The 21015-nt window shown below is 47.1% G+C and overlaps 1 protein-coding gene across 1 annotated transcript; it reads right to left on the reverse strand.

Annotated features, from left to right (window-relative positions):
- Positions 1–13271: 13271 nt before the first annotated feature.
- On the reverse strand, positions 13272–15847 carry LOC147683497 (uncharacterized). Its single transcript, XM_086942539.1, is given in 2 exon segments — positions 13272–15256; positions 15259–15847. Coding segments are annotated over 2 exon segments (2574 nt in total).
- Between the last annotated feature and the right edge of the window lie 5168 nt (positions 15848–21015).

Raw genomic sequence — 21015 nt, forward strand, 5'->3', positions numbered from 1 at the left:
ATTAAAATGCAATATTTGTGTTGTAGCCACATCATGAAACGGAGGGTGGTGTGTTGATAACAAGCTTTATTAAACATAAGCAACAGGACATCAGCGCGCCCACCACCTGCAGTCAGCCTGTGAGAACTGACAGCTGGCATCCGGCGCTCAGCATAGAACCTTCGGCCTTCCAGCATTCCACGGTGGTGCGTGGAGCGGAATGACGTCACAACACTTTGTCTCCAACTTTAACCTCTTGGGCGAACAGCATAAAAAGAATAATTCGGTTTACGCACCACATCAACATTAGCACTGCATTTTTTCGCAAGCTACCACATCCAACTTGTCCCTACTCCACCCGAGAACATTTCCTTGTCAGTACTGGGGGGCCGTGCCTCCCAAAGTATACACTCCTGGCTACGGCCCTGTGTTTATTTGGCTGCATACTCTGAGAATAATTTGATAAAATGGCCATCATGATCCTAGAACTATGCTTCAGGTGCTCCTTGAGACTTCAGCCTAGAGTGAAGCATAAAAATAGCTCGGCCCAGGAGTGACGTCTAAGGGAAATTCAATTTTCGTAGTTAAGTGTTCACAAAAGGAAATGGTTTTAACCCATGCCATGCTAGCGTAAGCTACTAACCAACCAAAGGGCCCTTGTCCTGTGCACGCTCTGTAAAGTATGTTGCGAGTCTGTTTTTGTGAAGTATTTTTGTGGCAAAGAAGGAAAAGAAGAAATTAACTACATTTCATGTAACTTTAGGTCTAAGCAGTGCTTTTGTGTGAGAACAAAAGTAATGCATCTAAGCGGCTAGGGGGTGTTAAGTAGTTGGGGTACACCAGGTAACTAACGGGCATGGCTAACAGTTGGGCATTTAATGGAATTGAAAAGCTTTTCTGTGAGTGTATGCTCTTTCTTACCGCTTGTGAAAGACTTGTGAACCTAGAGTTAATCGTCTTTTTGGCCTCGAGTGTTCAAAATGACAAATTTAATATTCATTTACCCTCGTCTGCACAGGGGCTCACGTGCGCAGTAAACCTCGTTTCTCTGCCTGCAGTCATCTTCCTTCATCATTACCAGCCTCCTTTATACATCATTCATTCACCCGTTCCTCGGTGGCCCCAACTGAGTTGTTTACCAGGTACAAAATAAAAAACATACAGCGAATCTGAAACGAAGATGTCACGTGCATTGCCTGCTACCTTCTGAGCTTATGAAAGAGCACGTTTGGACTAGCATTTGCACTAATCAAACTGTAAAATGACATTTATCTTGACCAATCCCTGAAAACGTGACATAAGCACAGTGCGAAAATAGCACTTTCACGGAGTCAGCTGTGTGGTTGCTTGCACCTGAGGGTGCTTGTGTATTGTGCTATCTAATTTTTGCCATAATTTCACAGATATAAAGGTGTGCTGCCTCTGCCACATGCCCTCAAACCATCAGACCCTCCTGGTACAGGAGATAATTGGCACAAGTCTTCTAGCAACTGCTTTAACATAACTACATTGTGCTGCTCACTAGCAGAATTCCAGACTGTTGTTGCTTTGTGGTGACAACAGTGGTATCCTTTTAATGCAGGTGACTGCTGTCCCCATACCCAATTATTAACAGTACTAATGATTGGTGGCAGATGATTCCAGTCTTGGAGTACAGTCTTTTTTTAATCTTTTTAGATGAACCTACCTTAGTTAGGGGTGTTGTCTTCTAGCTACATTTTTGAAGGTCATTATTAGAACCCACACTCTGCCTGAGTGCAAGTTAGTGCTTGCCTACATGTGAGGAAGTCATTCAATATAATGGGGCTGCCCTGTGTCCCTCAGAACCAGGGTTTACAGTTATAAACTTGAAGTTTATACATCTCAGGAGGGACAGTGGCGTAACAATAGCCCCCGCAGCCCGGTGGGCCAGGAGCTCCAGGAGGCCCAATCTGGCACTCTGCACAGGCAGGCCTGAGAGCTCCTCACTGGTTCTGGATCCTGGGGGGCCCCCTCCATGCACTTTTCAGGCCCCCCTACAAGTTTCATTACGCCACTGTACCAAACCAAAATGACTTGATTCAGTAACTCTCCATCCCACAAGCCACCCAATATTCTATGGCCAATAATTAGACCCCACTTCTAAATATAACAATAATCATCGTTGAAACCTGTCAGTGTGCATGGGGAAAAAGGAATATTAAGAGAAGCCTATTCTATCTAGAATGAAAGGATACCCATAAACTCAAGCATCCAAACACTGTTCCATAGCTAACTGAAGGGGGCACACCCCTACTGCATAAAAAGTCAGATTCTGTTGGTTAACAAAGTGGTAGACTCCCCATGTCTCAGACAGAGATCGATCCTCAGATACAAATGACCTGCATCCATTAGCCAAATAAATTGTACTACTAGAGTGTGGACAATCCGGGGGCGAGTCCCCTGTAGAAAATGGCACAGTGGGAGAAGACGAAATTGGCAACTGAACTGTGGCATATCATATTCTCGGGGGTAACTGGACCATCTGCCTCACCCTCTCTGACCTCACAGAGGCTCATGAGAGCAGCTGGTGTGCAACTTATTGTGATTGTTACTTTTTCAATACTTTAGAAGTTTTTAGGTTGTAAAAGGGTGAGGGTCTATTGAGAAGGGGGGGGGGGCTACAGACCTCTCTAACTTGGCCCATATCATGGTTGCCTGGTTGGTGAGTTGGGGGGAAATGTGTGGGAGGCATGGGAGGTTAGGGGGGCAGAGTTGGGCTGGGGTTGGAAGTCAGTTAGGTAGGTTGTTAATACAAGTGGGGTACATGTATGAGCTATACTGATGTAGAAAGTGGGGCCCAACGTGGGAAGGCCAGATACTACCTTGGAATGTGAATGATGGGAGCAGGGTAATGAGGGGTGCTCGATAATGTTGTGGAATGTGAACGGCCTTGGCAACAAGGTCAAGAGAGACATGGTAGCCATGTATGTTAGGAGACACAGACTGGATGTAGTCCTCCTGCAGGAGATCCATTTACGAGGACCTCATTGTTATTTCCTAGGGAGAGGGGCCTTCACAACATTAGCTCATGCGGATTTCACCACAGGTTCCCGTGGAGTGACCATCCTAGTCAGGAAGGCTCCACCCTTTCACATAGAGAACATATTTGCTGATGCCAGTGGGACATATATGGCAGTGAAGGGAGTTTTGGGGTCAAATAGATGTTACTTTGGTCAGTAGATAAAATGGAAGGAGGCAAGTTCCTCCTTACATATTTTGGGGGGTAATTTTAATGATGTAATTGACCCGAACCTGGACAGCACCAGCCTGATTAGGGGCCCACAGAAGGAGGCTGTCCTGGCAAGCTTCGTGTCTACAATGGGCCTCTCAGACCTGTGGCACAGGCAACATCCCATTGATCGTATGTATTCATACAAATCTGGAGCCCATAGGTGTTTTCCACTTGAATTACGTCTTTGCACCAGCAGGTAAAAGCGAGAGAGGTGGAAAGAGCTGAATAACTACCTGGCTAGGGGCCTTTCAGATCAATCCCCACTATTGCTTACATTTGGCACCCAAAAGAGTAGAGGGGCACTGAACTGGAGACTAAACGACTGGGAACTTAAAAAAGCGAATGTAGCCAAGTAAATTAGAGTATACTCAGAACTTTACTTCATTGAGAATAAGGACTCCGTATCATCCACTATAGTGCTCTGGAAGGCTTATAAAGCAGTACTTAGAGGCAGGGCACACAACAGCAACTTGAGGGGAGGGCCAGGGCACATTTAAATCCCACCATTTTGTGCAAGATTGCGATATGTACCAGTCATTGGCACAACAAGAAACTAGAGCCATGATCCTATTCCAACAACACTGTCTATATGAACCTCTGGATAAAGCGGGGATATTATTGGCCTGGCTCGGTAGGAATGCAGCCGAAGCTAGATGAGTGACTGAGATCGTACTAGACGATGGGGTCTCCCTTGATGCACCCGAGCCTTTGGAATGAGTTTGCAAAATACTATGCAGCTTTCTATAAGGCTCCGTCTTTGGCAGACATCACAAGTTGAGAAATACCTGGAAGGGGTAAAGGTCCCAACTCCGTTGGGGGAAGAAAGACAAACTCTAGAGGGTGATGTGGGTTTACCACAAGTACTGATGCCATTGGTCAACTGCAGACTGGATAGACTGCGGCCCCTTCTGGTATACCAGCTAAACTTATTTAATAGAACGGCGGAACCATTAGGCCACATTTGCTTAAGGTGTTTTAGGAAGCTAAAAAAGTGGGAGCCATCCCACTGGATCTCCGGCGAGCCACTTTTGTGGTTATCCACAAACCGGGTTGGCCTTCAAGAAGAGTTAGCTGATAAGGCGATATGGACATTCATGACTACCCTTAATAATGTTCCAGACACCTTCATGAAACTGAAAACAATATGGGAAGACGAAGTAGGCGAACTAGACACCATAGACAGGGAGATAGCCCCAAAGCACTCAAGAAGGGTGGCAATTAGGTCCCGCCTTCAACTTTTTCAGTAGAAAGTCCTCCATAGAGTGTATTATGCCTGGGCCCATCTGGATAGATTTGGTAGGGCTGCAACCACAAAACCGGCTGCAATGTGGAGATGAAGCTGAGTCCTTCACACACAAGATGTGGTCCTGCCTAGAGATCAGCTCTTACTGGAACATTATAGTGAAGAAGCTGAATAAGGTACTTTGTGTCAACCTACCAATGAACCCTAAATTGTACTCTTGGGGATACCCACGTACATGGATGTGCCCAGGACTAAGCTTCTTTTTAGCAACCTAGGTCTTGTGGTGGTGAAGATAGACGTCACCAGACACTGGGGAGTCCCCGAGCTGCCTACACTTACTGAATGGAAACTAGGTATGAACCTCTATTTGGCTGCTTAGAGAGTTACATACAAGGCAAGCGGGTGCCCCAAGAAATTGCGTAAAGTGTGGGGTCCCTGGCTTACACATTACAATATAGATATGGATGGAGAGGAGATCAGACCTCCGACATGCACTGTCCCTGAAGGATACAAAAATAGAATGAGTAGTTACAACCCCATGGGTGGTACACCATGGAGAATATGATGATACTGTACTGTAATAGTGTAACACTGCAAGATTTGTTTGTTTCACCCCACATAGCCTTGTTGATGGACGTGCTATTCTGTTATATGTCATGTTCAAGAAAAATACAAAATAAAAATATATTTTTAAAAACTGGACCTAAACGACAAACACGCAATAAGTAGAACCGGAGTTATGAATTCTTAAAGAATAAATCAAAATGTTGTGCTTAGAAGCATATAGCACTTAGGGGTTACTTGAGGTCGCATTGGACCAGGAAAAATCCATAGTTCAGGCTGACCATAATGGAAGGCAGACCGGCTTCAGAACTTACGCAGGTCCCGCCGAAAAAGTGCCTTGGATGGAGGAAGCAGCGAAGCCTCGATGCGTCGGTTCTAATCCGCGCTGGCGATTAAGGGCCATATGTAGGTACATAGCGAATACCGAATCCTTAATACCGAATTATACCGAATCGGTATTAAGAATGAGGTAAACGTGATGTAGGTAAAAATTCGTTAAACATTACCGATTCGTTGCAAATCGGTAATAAATACCGAATGTGAACAAATCGGTAATAAAAATACATACCGAAAGGCTATTACCGAATCGGTGTTACTGAATCCACACCCGAAATCGGTAATACTGAATCGGTAATTTAAAAAATAGCGTTTTGGTGAATCCGCCAATCCTGACACACCCAATTACTTCCCAAACAGGAAGTTGCCACACCCAGCCAGGTGCACAGGGCCTGGAGCTCACTGTGAGGCAGGCAGGCAGGCAGGAGAGCAGAGGAGCCAGCAGCAACACAGCCACAAGAAAGGAAGAATAAGCACTGAACAAGCATTGAAATGGCAAGCCAGGACAGGGAGAAGGAGGGAGGTGAAAGAAAAAGAAAACTCCAGTTCAGCGACAAGGAGCTTGAGATCCTGATCCAGGATGTCACCCAAGAGTACCACAAGCTGTTTGGAGCCCAGTCCCACCAAGTGCCAGAGGCACAGAAGAGGCAAATATGGAGTGGCATTCGGGACAAGATCAATGCCATAGGTGTGACCCTGCGCACCATAGAGGACATCAGAAAGAGGTGGTACGACCTCATAAAAACAGCAAAACTGAGGATGGCAGAGAGACATAGGCTGGCAGGGAAAACTGGAGGAGAAAAAAATCGAGCCCCAGTACCAACACCACTGGAACAGATGGTGGAGTCCACCATCCAGCGGGAGAGTGTGAGTGGCGTGGGAGACGCAGACAGCTCCGCCAGAGCAGCTAGAAAACATTTAAGAAGCATGCCCAGCATAATGCCCTACCCCCTCCCCAACCACAACCCCCATAGTGGTAAAAGTGCTCCCACTCCACACCATGTCTTACTGGTTACCTGCAAATCATTCTGGGTGATGTAGTCAGTGTGAACTCATGATCAGGACTGTCAGGGCAGCTAACACAATAGCATGGCAAATCAATTGGATAGGTCAGGACAACCACTGTGCACTGTTGGCATGTACTTTAATGCAATGGCAATGCAGACAGAGCATTGAGTATATTTACAATTGTGTCCTTTCAGGCGAGTCATCTCGCAGTGCAGCTGAGGGCAGCAGAGGCAGGTCAGCCAGGCCAGAGGGGAGTGCACAGGATGAAGACAGCATGCCTGCAGGGAACACCAGCTCTGCGCCATCGCAGCCAGCCAATCCTCCACCACAGACATCACCACAGCGCCAGGGAGGGCCGCAATCCCCTCTCACTCAGTCACCACTGCGACGTTCACCAACACCACCACCACCATCACCACCACAGTCACGCAGGAGGCATGCCGTGATCACCCTCCAGCAGATGGAGGAGTCCGAGGAGGAGGAGGGCAGACAGCGCGAACAAAGTCCTATAGTAGAAAGATCCAACAGGGAGCGGGCTGGTTCTGCATCCGAGGGCGCCCACTTCTCATCAAGACGCCGCAGGGCAAGGCCAGACAGTCCAGTGGCATCTGAGCAGGGTGACAGTGTGTTTGCTGGACTGGAAGGCAACATGCTGAAGGTCCAGCGCCTGCAATGGAGGGAGATGAAGACATTACACAGGGAGGTGGCAAACATTAACAGACATATGCACAAGATGGAGAAGGGCATCAGTGCCATGGGGGAGCATTTGTCTGCAGGGATGGAGAGGGTAGCTACCTCGGTGGACAACCTCTGCAGCCAGCTGGAGCAGGACCGTGTTGGCATGCGCCGGGAGAGACGGAGACTCCAGGACTATACCAAGTCGGTGAACCGGCTGGCCGCTACGACATCACTGATGTGTCGCTGGTCCATCGCCATGCAGGAGGAGATGGCGCATTGCAGCAGGGATGTGGCCAGGGGGATGGTGTCCATGACCTCAGTGCTAGAGCTCATGCAGAATGCCAAGGCCTCCAATATGGAAGGGGGGGGGGACAGTGAGGAGGCTACCAGCCGTGGTAGCATTACACCATCACCCACCGAGTGCAGGAGGCGTAGTGGACGAAACGTCCCAGCACAGGAACGGTCCAACTCACAAGACAGTGTCGATGGGGAACGTGCACGTGCAGCACGGGGACGCAAGAAGTGAAGGACAATGGCTGTCCACATGCATGTGATGGGTGATGTAACCCATGTCCAATTGGACAATGCTCACAATGCTGGAGGTGTGCCAAATAAACACCTCTACATGTAATATGAAATGGCTCAGTGTCGTTACTCACTCAGAAATAGTTTGATGTAATCTCTGCCCGTCTCGTTCTCCCATCATGTTCAGAGCAGCACCAGCCGCGCTGGGCTCTAGCTGAGGGTTGTCTTCGTCCTCGTCCTCTGACTCAGTTAGTTCCACTGCTGTTCCTTTTTTAGTGGCCAGATTGTGTAGCATTGCACACGTAGCAATTATCTTGCACCATTTGATGGGGCTGTACAGACGCGCACCTCCTGTTTTGTGAAGGCAACGGAATCTGCTTTTGAGCAAACCAAAAGTGCGCTCCACCACGTTGCGTGTGCTCCTATGTGCCACATTGTATCTACTCTCCCTTCGGGTGGTTGGGTTCAGATATGGTGTGAGTAGATAAGGCCGGAGGGCATATGCGCTGTCACCTATGAACAGAAGTAAGTGGCATTGATTGGTGTGCCCAACAGCTTGTGCCAGGGTGTACATCAGGGTGTGTGACATTTACTTACCTAGTATGTATCCGTCGGCAAATTCACCAGCAAGCAGACGTGTATGTATGCCACTGTTCCTGAAGATGTAAGCATTGTGGCTACTCCCGGGGTATTTTGCCACGATGTCTGGTATAATGTGTTTGGCATTGCAGATCACCTGCACATTGATTGAGTGGGTGGATTTGCGGTTTCTGTAAATGTATTCACTTGCTGCAGGTGAGCAGATGGGAATATGGGTCCCATCGATGCAGCCGATCACGTGGGGGAAATGGGCAATTTGATAGAACTCCAGCTTGGTTCTCTGAAGCTCCGCCTGTGTACTGGGGAATTAAATGTAATGTTCCATTCTGTCCATCATGGCGTCCAGGAAGGTGTTGAAGAAACGAGATAGACAGCTCTGTGACACTCCACCGACTGCTGCTATCACACCCTGAAAACTTCCTGATGCAAGGAGGTGCAGGCAGCAGAGTACCTGGACATGGGTGGGGATAGCGTGGGCCCTTGGCGTCTGATGCTCCAGATAGGGTCTTAGGTCCCGTATTAGCTCCAGGATGGTGTCTGGGTGCAATCTGTATCTCTCATGTATTTCTGGGTCTGTCAATTGGAACAAAGTGATGCGTAATCTGTACACCCACTCCTCACGTCTCCAGATCCTCATTCCTGCTGCTCTCAGGCGTAGCCGCCTTGCAATGAGATAGAGGCCTGCCATTGTGTTCACACTGATGCATTTTGGGTCTGTTTATATAGACTGCTTCTGATTACCACGTGTTCCTGAAACGTGCTAAATACCGAATCGTTATTACCGATTTAGGGCAAAATCAGTATTACCGAGGTTTGCTACATAGCATTTTTGGGGTTTTTACCGAATCGGTTATACCGATTCGGTATTCATTGTTTCGGTAATTTCAAGTCGGTAACTTATGTTTAATACCGATTCGTTATTATCGAATCTATTCGGTATTACGTACATCTCACATGGCTTAATATTTGTCGGTAACACCGAAAATGACCAATTTTCGGTGTTACCGATCGGTATTTGGCCACCTACATATGGCCCTAAGTCTTTGTCCATGAACGCCTTCACTATGCAGACACTGTGTTGTCCTCAAGCCATACTGTTAGTCATCGTCGAGCCACACAGTCAGTCCAAGCAAAGCTATTGATCAGCTCCTGCATCTGCATCGAAGGCCAATGCTTTGGTTCTGATTGGCGCAGAGTTGTCACTGCATCAATGTGGATGGTTCTGTATAGCAGAAGTTACCTATCAAGGGCCCAGGACTGGATTTGCACCTCTTGGGAGGGCAGGACTCACAGATGGTAGAGTCCAGGTGCTGCGTCAGGGTTGAAGGAAGTATATGATGTCCCTGAGACTTCAGAAAAGGGGGCAAGCAAGCAAGCCCTCAAAGTCAGTCTGGGTTCAAGTGAGACGGGTCCAGTCTTGGTTCCTCCGCAGGGAAGAGATCAGCTGGCAGCAGGGCAGCACAGTAAAGCAGAAAAACAGTTATTCCACAGCAGCAGTCAATCAGAGTGACAATCTGTTATTTTGCATAATAACGAGTTCAAAATCATTCATGTGTAGTAGTAGAAGAAGTTTATTCCAAGAACGGGAATTCAGCATAGGGATCACTTAAACAACATCCCCAATCATCATCAGCAGCCAGGAGCCAACTGGTCAAACCTGGAGCTTCATGAACCAGAACATTCCAGCATCCTAGACAACCATGGACTACTCACTAGACAGCATGCACCTAAGCAGTGGTTACAATACATTGTAAAGAAAACATGACTTTATATATAAACCTAACACATCTCCCCCCTTTAAAACGACCCTTAAAGCATAACATAAAATCAAGAAAATCACATCACATAATCTTCAAAACATTTGGACTTACTTTTGAACCTATCTGGTCTCTAAACAGAATCATGGATAGACTGAGATGCAACAGCTTCCTTAGTCCGCACTACATCCTGATGCAATTCCCTCTGCACTGCATTCTCATGTATATCACTTGCACCGCATCACCACCATCAACAATCAACGCTGCATTACAAGTACTATTGTCGGATTCTAAAGAAGGCTCCATAACACCTAGCAAGTCACCCACACAACTACTGGAACTCTTCCCCACAAGAATAGCTTCCTTGCTGTGCATTATTTGATCCACCAATTTGGTTCGCAGACAAGTGCCTTTTACCTACAAACCTTCTCCTTTGACCCTAGCCACTCTCCTCTTACTCCACCATTTACCACCTGTAACCTTTACTGCATGCTTGTCAATTTGAACAATTTTAGTCTCCAGCTAGAACTTTGAACCAGATTTCTTGAACGGTTTGATTCGGACACCACAAATTCTCTACCTTTTACCCGTTTGAACATATCATACCTGACTTTAGATTTGGTTTGACTTTCCTCTACATTCTTTCTCGCTTGATAACTCCTGGGAATATAATCATCAACTCTGGAAACATTCTAGGGACAATTCATTAAAATAACGCCTCCCCCTCACTAAAGCTAATGGGGTCACTCGCATGGTGGAATGAAGTGTGTTATGATCCGACCAACACTCTCATACTATCAGATACAAATTGAACTCCCTTAACTGTAACCAAAAATGCTGAATGCCTCTTGACCAAAATACATCTTTCAAAAAATCAATGACGTCAACAGTGTTGGGTTCTCTCATAAACTTAAAAGAAAGCCATTTAGAATAATAGTCCACCACAACCAAAAGAAACCTGTGCCCACTTTTCAAACCTCCGATAGGTCCAATAAAATCCATACCAAGTCTCTCCCATGGATGTTCTGATAAAGTGATTGGACATAAAGGAGTATTGTAGGTGCAAAGAACCTTCTCTGCTTGAGAACACTCCCTAGAGTTACCCACCATAGTCTCTACAGAAGTGTCCGTACCTGGACACCAGTAGTACAGCCGTATGTTTTCCTGGTAACCATCACATCTACATGTCCCTTTTGCCCTAAAGCAATCAATTTGTTCTATACATTTGCAGGAAGAATGAAAAATTTCCTAGCTAACGTACAGGAAAGTTTCAATTCTATTAAGGAGGCGGAGGCGAGGATTAGGCTGTACTTTCTTCTTTATTTTTCTCCAGCAGCCATTCAAAAGGTATCAACAAACTTAATAACACTACATTTCCCATGAGCATCAGGGAAAATGGAAATAGAAAATGTCTCTACGACTGTCCAATCCCAGTCCAGGGCTTCCAATATCCTTCCTTGTTGGCGCTCTATCTTCCTCTTTCTTCCTGCGACAGTGTCTCGGTTTTTCAACCGTTACTCCTGCTTGCCCGTCTCAGAACCTATGGCACAAACAGAGTATGTAAGGCACTAGGGAATGAACGTCCAACACATTAGTGTACGAGATACATGACATAGGAGCAGAATAACATCCTTGAACAGGCCAGTGAACTGTAAATCATTATCACTCTCAATAATACAATGAGAAGCAACATCGCAAAGATTTTACTTACTGTCCCAACGCAGAAATACTGGGCGGGTTCGAATGAAGAACGGGTGGGCTAATCCTCGCCTCCGCCTCCTTAATAGAATTGAAACTTTCCTGTACGTTAGCTAGGAAATTTTTCATTCTATGTCAGGAGCGAAGGCTTCTGATTAGGCTAGTTCAAAGCTTATCAACTACCAGGGAGGCCAGCGATGGCACTGGCTAAAAGTAAAAATCTTTTGAAGGTGGAGTCTGAAGACCAGTCTGCAGCTTTCAGAATGTCTTTCAGGTGAGCTCCCAGGGAATATGCCTTGGACGCCATTGCTCCCCCCACAGAATGGGCCCCAAATTGGGAAGTGTTGATGCCTGCCTCCTGCTTAACCCATTGCACCCATCGCGCAATAGTAGGGGATGAAACCGCCCGTGTGGCTTAGTGAGAGCAATAAACAATTGTTTGACACCCTGTGGGCGCACGTCGACTGTTGCCACTTCATAGGCCTTCAGCGCCCTCACCACACAAAGCTTTGGGGCATCCGGGAATGCAGGATACGATATAGACCGTGAGTCCCCCTTGGTGCGCTTAGAAAGATGGAAGGTCACCCCATCCGGGGTCAAGACGCGGCCGGTAATATCCAAGGCCCGCACGTCCGATACTCTGCGGCACGATATCAGACACAGCAACATTGCCAGTTTCGCTGGTGGAACTGATAACCTTATACCCGGCAGCAGTTTGCAAACCAGGGGGGTTCCCCTATCGGGTGGTTCTCTAACGGGAGATGTCCCGCCGATATGGCGGAACTAAAGGTATTGATTGATCTGTACGCTAAGCCTTCCCTTGACAGGGAGGCTAAGAAATTGAGGACATGGACAACATCTGCCCCCACCGGATCAATCTGCCGTCGCAGACACCAACCACTCCACCGGGTCCATGCTGATCGGTACCTCTTGTTGGTACTGTCTGCCCAGGATTTTGTCAACAGTGTGGCAGCATCCTCCGAAAGTCCCGGGATCTGCCAACGTTGCCTGTAACCCGCCAGGCCATAAGACACAGGTTGCCTGTGGTCAGGAGGTGGTGAGGGTTCCCCTGCGGATCCTTGAGGAGATCCGGAAGGCGGGGTAGAGGGATTGGAAAATCCCAGGAAAGTTCCATCAGAACTGGAAACCAGGCTTGCGACCTCCAGATCGGGGTAATCACCACTAGGTCCGCCCGGTGCCTTCTTACCTGGGTCGTTACCCTCATGATCATTGCAAACGGCGGGAAAGCGTAGCCCAACTCCAGGCTCCAATCCTGCAGGAAGGCATCTAGCGCTGCAGCTTCCGGGTCTGGTCTCCAACTGAAATAGCGGTTCAGCTGGGCGTCCAGACGGGAAGCAAAGAGATCCACCGTGAATGGACCCCATTTGTCCTGAATCGCCCTGAACACGTCCGGGCGAAGTTGCCATAGACTGGAGTCCCTCCAGTGACGAGAGCACCAGTCCGCCACCTGGTTGGCCGAGCCTGGCAGGTGTTCCGCTGCCAGTGAAATTTCGTTGGATAGACAATACTCCCAGAGAGTCCGGGCAAGGTCGGACAAGGCCCTGGACCTGGTTCCTCCCAGGTGGTTGATATAGCGCACCGCCGCTACATTGTCCATCTTGAGAAGGACTCAGCACTGAACTCTGTCTCTCGTCCAACACTTCACCGCGAACGACCCCGCCATCAACTCCAGACAGTTGATGTGAAGAGCTTTTTCTGCGGAAGACCATACTCCGCCTGTAGAGACAGCGCCGCAACGTGCTCCCCATCCCAGGCCGCTGGCGTCCGATTCTATCACCAAGTCTGGTTTCGAACCAAAGATCGCCTGCCCATTCCAGGCTTCCATATGTTCTTTCCACCATTGAAGCTCCGTCCTGGCTTCCTCCGTAAGGGGAACGACCTGGGAGTAAGTGAGACCTTTGCGGAGATGAAACGCCTTGAGACGTTGAAGGGCCCGGTAATGAAGGGGTCCCGGGAATATCACCTGAATGGACGACAATAAGAGACCCACCACCCTGGCCAGGTGTCGCAACAGGATCGTTGGACGTGCCAGGGTGCGTCTCAACTCGTGCCTTATCTTGGAAAGTTTCCTAGAAGGCAGGGACAAGGTAGCCTCCACTGAGTCTATTAGAAAACCTAGGAACTGCATTTTCCTGGAAGGGATCAGGTCTGACTTGGCTTGGTTGACTATGAACCCCAAGGATTCTAGAAGGTCGACCGCCCTCTGAAGGTGTGTTAGCAACTTCCGCGGGCATTGACTCAGGAGGAGCATGTCGTCCAAGTAGATGATAAGACGAATGCCCTCCGTCCTCAAGCGCTCCACAACCGGCTTCAGCACCTTGGTAAAACACCAGGGAGCGGACGATAGCCCGAAAGGAAGGGAAGCAAACTCGTAGATCTGTTGGCCCCACTGGAACTGAAGGAAACGCCTGTGGGGAGCGAAAATGGGGATCGTGAGGTAGGCATCCTTCAGGTCCAACCGGACCATCCAGTCCCCCTCCTGAAGTAGATCCTGCAGGAGGTGAATACCCTCCATTTTGAAATGACGGTAGATGAGCCAGCCATTGAACTCTTTAGATTTATCACTGGGCGATAGCCCCCGTCCTGCTTCTCCACAATGAAAATATTGCTGAGGAACCCCCGAGGGTGCAGCTCCGTCTGCACAATTGCCCCCTTGCGGAGGAGATCCGCCACCTCTCTGTCTATCAGAGCGCATTAGTCGTGCGTGAAGCTGATAGGCCTTGGACGCACGGGCTGCCTGGGGAGACCCGAGTACTCTATTTGGAACCCACCTACGGTCTGTAAAACCCAGGCGTCTGAGGTGAGCGAAGTCCATGCGTGAAGAAAAGACCGAAGCCTGCCTCCCACCTGTAGGCCCGCTACATTCTGAAGTCTCACCTTTGTGATTGTTGTAGCCGCCATCTCCTCTGCCTCGTCCACCACGGCGGCGGGGGTACCCTCTGGTGTTGTAGAAGTTCCCGAACTTCTCGGGGTCTTGATATTGGCCTCTGTGAGAGTCACCCTGTTTGAAGGAGCCTCTGTTGTATGGTCTGCCAGACGAGCGGCCCCTTCCACGACTGGCTGCGCCAAAAACACGTGACGTGAAGATCCGCTTGACCGAGGTTTGGGCCTTTACCAAGGAATTGAAGGTATTCACGAACTTGCCCAACTCCTTCACGAATGGATCCCCGAAGAGGTTGCCCTCCGCCATCGGGCCCGCCTCCGATGTGGCTAGTTCTCCCAACTTCGGATCTATTTTAATTAAAATAGAACGCCTTCTCTCCGTCGAAATGGCCACGTTGGCGTTTCCCAGGAAGATGATCGCTCTCTGCGGCCATCCTGACAGGATCTCCAGAGAGATCAAGGAACCCGAGGCCTTGGCATCCTCGGCCATATCCAAAATTTTTGCCAACGGGCCGGCCGTGTCTAAGAGTTTGTCTTGACAGGCCCGCCACGAACGGTCAATGCCCTTCTTGGGGTCCTTCACAAATTTAGTAAGGAATGTAGACATTTTGGGATCTATCTCAGGAGTAGCCGTAACCTTACCGTCCAAGGAAGGACGCGGGCACTCTGCCCGGAGGCAACTACGTACCTCCTGATCTAGAGGTTTGCGAGCCTAGCTGCCATGTATGCCGCTACTTTTGGTGCGGGCACCCAGTGCGACGAGCGCGGATGGAGCAACTCATCAGGGTTCAGCATGTCCGAGCTGGGATCCGCGCCTGACTCTTGCGCTGGCTGGGTGGCGAGCCACGAATTATCCGGTTCCCCGTCACCATCCGATGTCTGGGGTGACTCATCTGGGTCGACGATGGCCGCGCCGTCTACACTGTCCCCCAAAGCGCCAGATTGTGCTTCCCTCGAAGTGGAGGGGGTATCCGCGGTCTTTGCCTCCAAAAAGGCCTTCTTCAACCGCGAAAACGCGTCGGAATCCACTCCCGCGTCCGCAGGGCGCTTCCTTTTGACGTCTGCGGTCTCTGAAGATGACTGTCTCTGGGGCATAGGATCCTTGGGCCCCGAAAGGTCTACCCCTTGTCCCGGGGTCTGACACTGCGCCTGCAGCTGATCGATCTTCTTTTCAAGGGGCGCAACCACCCGCGACACCGCCTTCAGAATGGAGGAGTCCATGACCTGACAGAAATGGTCATCTACTGGTAGGTACATGACTTGTTGTTCCTCTTCTTCCTCGTAATACTCCTCGTACTCCATAGCGCCCCCGCGCCAAATTCAGGAGTCCAAGTAAGGGGTTAAAGGTAGGGCTGGGCCCTCAGTAAGTCACACGTCTTCCCACCGTAGCGGGGCAATAGCTCAATGAGGGACCAACAGCCTCTGCTATGAGGCAACCTGTGAACCCTGCCTGGGCCGGTCCCAAAGCACAATCCAAGTCCTACCCGCCTCGCGGGTGTTCAGGCTCCAGGCAGGGGCTCCGTTCCAGAAATAGCCGTAACGCTGCACAAAAATCGCTCGGAAAGCTCTTCCGATACTAATCACACAAGTCTTCCCCCATGGTACGCGAGACCGTTGAGCCGCTTCTCCCGATCGCGAGTAGAAAGCGGGACTCGACGACTCGCGCCCGCTGGGGGGTAAGCTCCTCAGAGCTGCAGCGCGGCAAGCGCGGTCCCCTAGCGGCGGGAGGCCGCCCACGCACGGAGCCTGACTGACAAACACACCGCGAAAGGAGCAGATAAAACGCTCCCGCGGCTCGCGCACGGATTATTTACAAAGACCCGCCCTGAGACGGGAACATAGTGCTCGAAAGAAAAGCACAATAAACAATAATGCAATGGAAATACCGCAAAACAGTAAACCGTTAAGCAGAAAGGAAAAACACTCATCTGTATGCTGCTGGAGCAGCGAAGAAAGAGGAAGATAGAGCGCCAACAAGGAAGGATATTGGAAGCCCTGGACTGGGATTGGACAGTCGTAGAGACATTTTCTATTTCCATTTTCCCTGATGCTCATGGGAAATGTAGTGTTATTAAGTTTGTTGATACCTTTTGAATGGCTGCTGGAGAAAAATAAAGAAGAAAGTACAGCCTAATCAGAAGCCTCCGCTCCTGACATAGAATTAACATGGAACCCCTCATGAGAAAAATTCCTTCCACACTTGTTTCTTCTTTCACCTTGAAATAGGATTTGAATTCCTCACCAACTTCACCTTCTCTAGGCCAACCACGAGTGATATACCTTTTAATTATTTCCTGACAATGATCACCAACAGACATTTGTTCCCAATCATCATGTGAAATGACATGAAACCATCTACCAATCCAATGAAAATTTCTTTATCTTCCTCACATATTTCATGAACTACTAGATCGGTCGGACATCTGGACAAAAAGTCAGCCCTATAGTTCTTCCCACCAGAAATATGCTTCATAGTGAAAGTGAACTCGTACAGCTTTGAAAAGTCAAATACGCCTAGGACTAGCATTACCTATGACTTTTATCATTCCACATAAAGACCAATAGTTTGTGGTCAGTAACAACTAAAAATTCCCTCGCCCACAACAATATAGAGACCTGATGGGCACCCCACACACAAGCTAACGCTTCCTTTTCAATAGTGCTGTAATTCTTTTCAGCTACTGATAATCTTTGAGAAGCAAATGCCACCGGGTTCTCTACCCCATCAACCATTTGACTGAGCACAGCACCAAGACCCAAGTTACTGGCATCGACTAACAAAAGATGGAGCATCATCTTAGAAAAGGTTGTAAGGGTGGCGCTTTGATGATCTTAGCCTTCAAATTGTCAAATGCCGCTGTTTGACCATCTTCCCAAATAAATTTGGCATTGCTCCTACTTAATTTTCTTAGCGGTTCACTCAATGCATAATTTTGTACAAGTCGTGAATAATATTCACATAACCCTAGAAAAGATCTCAGCTGATCTTTGTCTGTAGGTAGTGCACACTCATGTATAGCCTTTAAAAGGTCTTCTTTAGGCGTTATACCTGTGGAAGAGACAACATGACCTAGGTTTTCAACCTCTTTCACAAGAAATTTACACTTTTGCTTTTTGACTGTTATCCCATGGTCTTCCAGAATACTCAATACTCTATCTAACTTGACTAACTTGGCCAAATGTGAATGAACAGAATAAGAAGAAATTAATATATCACCTTGATAGGTCAAGACATCCTTCTCTTCCCCATATAAATGAAACATCAGCTTTTGATGGACTGAAGCTACAGAAGTCCAAATGGCATTCTAAGAAAACAAAAAACTGCAAAGGGGGTATTAAAAGCTATAAAATCTTTGGAATCTTTGTCCAGTTTATTTTGATGATATGCAGCTCGAAGATCGATCATAAAAAAAAGCTTTGTACCACTAAGTTGAGACAACTTATCCTGAAGTATTGGTAGGGGGAAGCAATCAATTTGTATGTTCTTATTCAATGATCTCAAATCAATGCAGAGCCTAAGTTCATCTGATTTCTCTTTTTTAATGCTACAACTATGGGAGAAACCCACAAACAGAAGTCTATTGGCTTTATAACTCTATCCATGCACACTTTATGAAGATGTTCTTTAAACCTGCTTCTGATGCTCAATGAACATATCTGACTTTGTAGACAACTGGAATGGCATCAGGCTTCAGAATAATTTCATGCTCATACCCTTTAACCATACTTAATCTATTATCAAAAATAGACTTGTCTTTCATGAGCACATCATCCAACGAATTCACATTTTCATGAATAGCCTTCACCAAAGAAATGGGATGTTCCGTCCTAGGTCTGAGTATCATCCCAAACTTGCCTTGATCCCTCCAGCCCAGAATAGTGTATACTTTCTTAGCTACGTACACGTTCAAATGAATAACTCTTAGATTTGCATATTCTCCCAAAAATAACTAATCATATTGATCTCTTGACCTCCAATCACCACTGTGTGAATGTCTGGAGGCAACAGATCAGTTCCCTTCCACTCCTTCAGAAAAAGATTGTCCGAAAGGATGGTGATGGGTAAATCAGAGTCCACTATGACTTTAGTATCCACACTCCCAATTTTAATGACACATACTGCATCTCCACCTTCACTGTCTGACAACACTGTAGCGTCTACCATGTCAACAGATAATACTACCTTGTTACAAACATTAAAAATCATTAAAGGTTCCCCACTAATTTTGAGTTTCTTGAGTATCCACTCCCATTACTCTAGACCTATTTCTGCATACTCTGGCAAAGTGTCCCACTTTTTTAAAAACATTTTGAGCATGTTTTACCAACTGCTGGACAATTATTAGTATCAGTTTTTTTTAAATATGACTTATCGCTTTGCGCAAACTTGGGTTTCTGTGCAATATTAACAGCTGCAGTAGACACATATTTGGTTTTTCCTAATTCTTTAGCTGTAGAAACAGAGCATTCAATTTCTCTGGCAATTTCTAATGTTGCTGCTAGTGTGGGGTTCCTGCTGTATAATATCCTCTCTTGAACCCTTGTGTCATAACAATTCACTACAATTTGGTCTCTTAAATATTGTTCTACAGGTCCAATTAATTTTCTGCTAAGAAGTTATCAATATATTCATGTTGCTGCTGTTTACATGTTAAGAACTTATGCCTTTCTACAATCACACTAGGTACATCTTTAAAATGCTTTTCTAGCCTTGCTAATGCTTCAGTAAATTCATCCCAGTCGTCTGAAGAGGAAGGAAATTCTTTGCCCTTCAGACCCTAGACAATTGTATAGAATTGAATTTTTTTCTAACCATGAACATTTTACTCCATCTACATCTCTTAAATAACTCTTAAATGACTTATACCATTGACTCCACTTAATTCTAGGTGTTCCTGGTTCTGACAGAAATGAAGCAGGTAAAGTTAGCAGTCTGCATGGCCATAATTTGTGTTAAGTAAAACATACAAACTCACACAAATACAAATCACTTTTCTTTTACCTTAAATAACAATTTGCATAACATTACTTAACCCTGCTTACCCAAATACCTCAACATTAGACAGAGCGATACCAAAGGGGATGATGGACGGTGCGTTTGAGCAAATCAAACACTCACCCCCAGTTAACTGATCTGGGTTTAATCCATCATCATTCTTTAGCTCACTCCACCACCCCAGTTCAGACATGGCCATATGCAAATCAGTCTGACCCTGTGCCTCATGGGAACAGTCCAGTCCGAACTGCCAAGCCATGTCTTCCCTGGACCAGAAACAAGCATCCTGGGACCGGTTTCTGGCTAATCAGCCGTCCTCAGGCAGGCCAGCTTGAATCCAGTGGCAAAGTATGCAAGGGACCCACGTCTGGACATACCCTGACAACTTAGGGCGAACAAAGTGATGCCAAACGGGATGATGGTCGGAGCATTGGAGCAAATCAAACACTTCCCCTCAGTCAACTGATCTGGGTGGATTCAAGCTAGCCTGGCTGATGATGACAAGAATGTTAAATCCAACTTTACCATTATAGAGAATTTATCATCACCATTCCTAATAAATAAAACATGATGCAGCTACTCCTTTCTAATCAGCAATTAGAGCTAAACAGTGTATTAAGGAATTCCCAATGTTAGCCTATGAAAAGAGTAGGCCTCACAGTAGCAAAAAACACATTTTTCTGTTTGCCACTACTAGGATTATCAGACGCGCGATGTGGTTGAGGCTCCTCAGGATCAGTGTGATATACAAAAGAGTCTACCTCTTGACATACTCCATTCCGCATACCATTAAGGCACAGAATATTGAAGCGATCAAATGAGGGAAAGGGTTGTGGGGTGGGAACAGCAGGGAAGGAGACCTGTAGACAAAATGATGCCTGGGTAATCCTTAGTATTCTTTGGCAATCCTGTGCAATTATAATCGGGCAGGTTACCGGTAGCTCGTGTATGCATGTACCTATAATGTGTTCTGCATGCTCATCAATAGGGTGACTTTTGGCATAGGGTTGTGTAGTTCCCACTAATCCTTAGTATATGCATGTTTGTGGACAACATAAACTTTGGGTGATGTACTTAGACAGATCCCATGCACCCCGCAGTATATGTTGGCCTAGAGACGAACTAGCTCACAGTGCCACCACAAGCCCCCCTAACCTAAATCGGGAGCAAATGGTTTCTGGCAACTACCGAACATGACAACCCTGACCCCTCAGAGATCATGGTAACAGAACAGAATCCCTTCGCCTAATCGCTCATCACTCTTGTTCTCAGAGAAGTATACAGAGAGTACACAATGTGATGTTTTCAATATATTTATTGAACCAATGTTATTATTGTAATGAATACATGTGCTGTAATAATCAGAAAACAGAAGCATATGAAAGGGATTACAAGCACCAAAATAGTGAATTGCAGGTATATTTCGACCATGGTGCTACAACAGTGGATATATGCAAGCATATAAGACAAGGTG

Source organism: Lissotriton vulgaris, chromosome 11, assembly GCF_964263255.1.
Source record: "Lissotriton vulgaris chromosome 11, aLisVul1.2, whole genome shotgun sequence".
Taxonomy (NCBI): Eukaryota; Metazoa; Chordata; class Amphibia; order Caudata; family Salamandridae; genus Lissotriton; species Lissotriton vulgaris.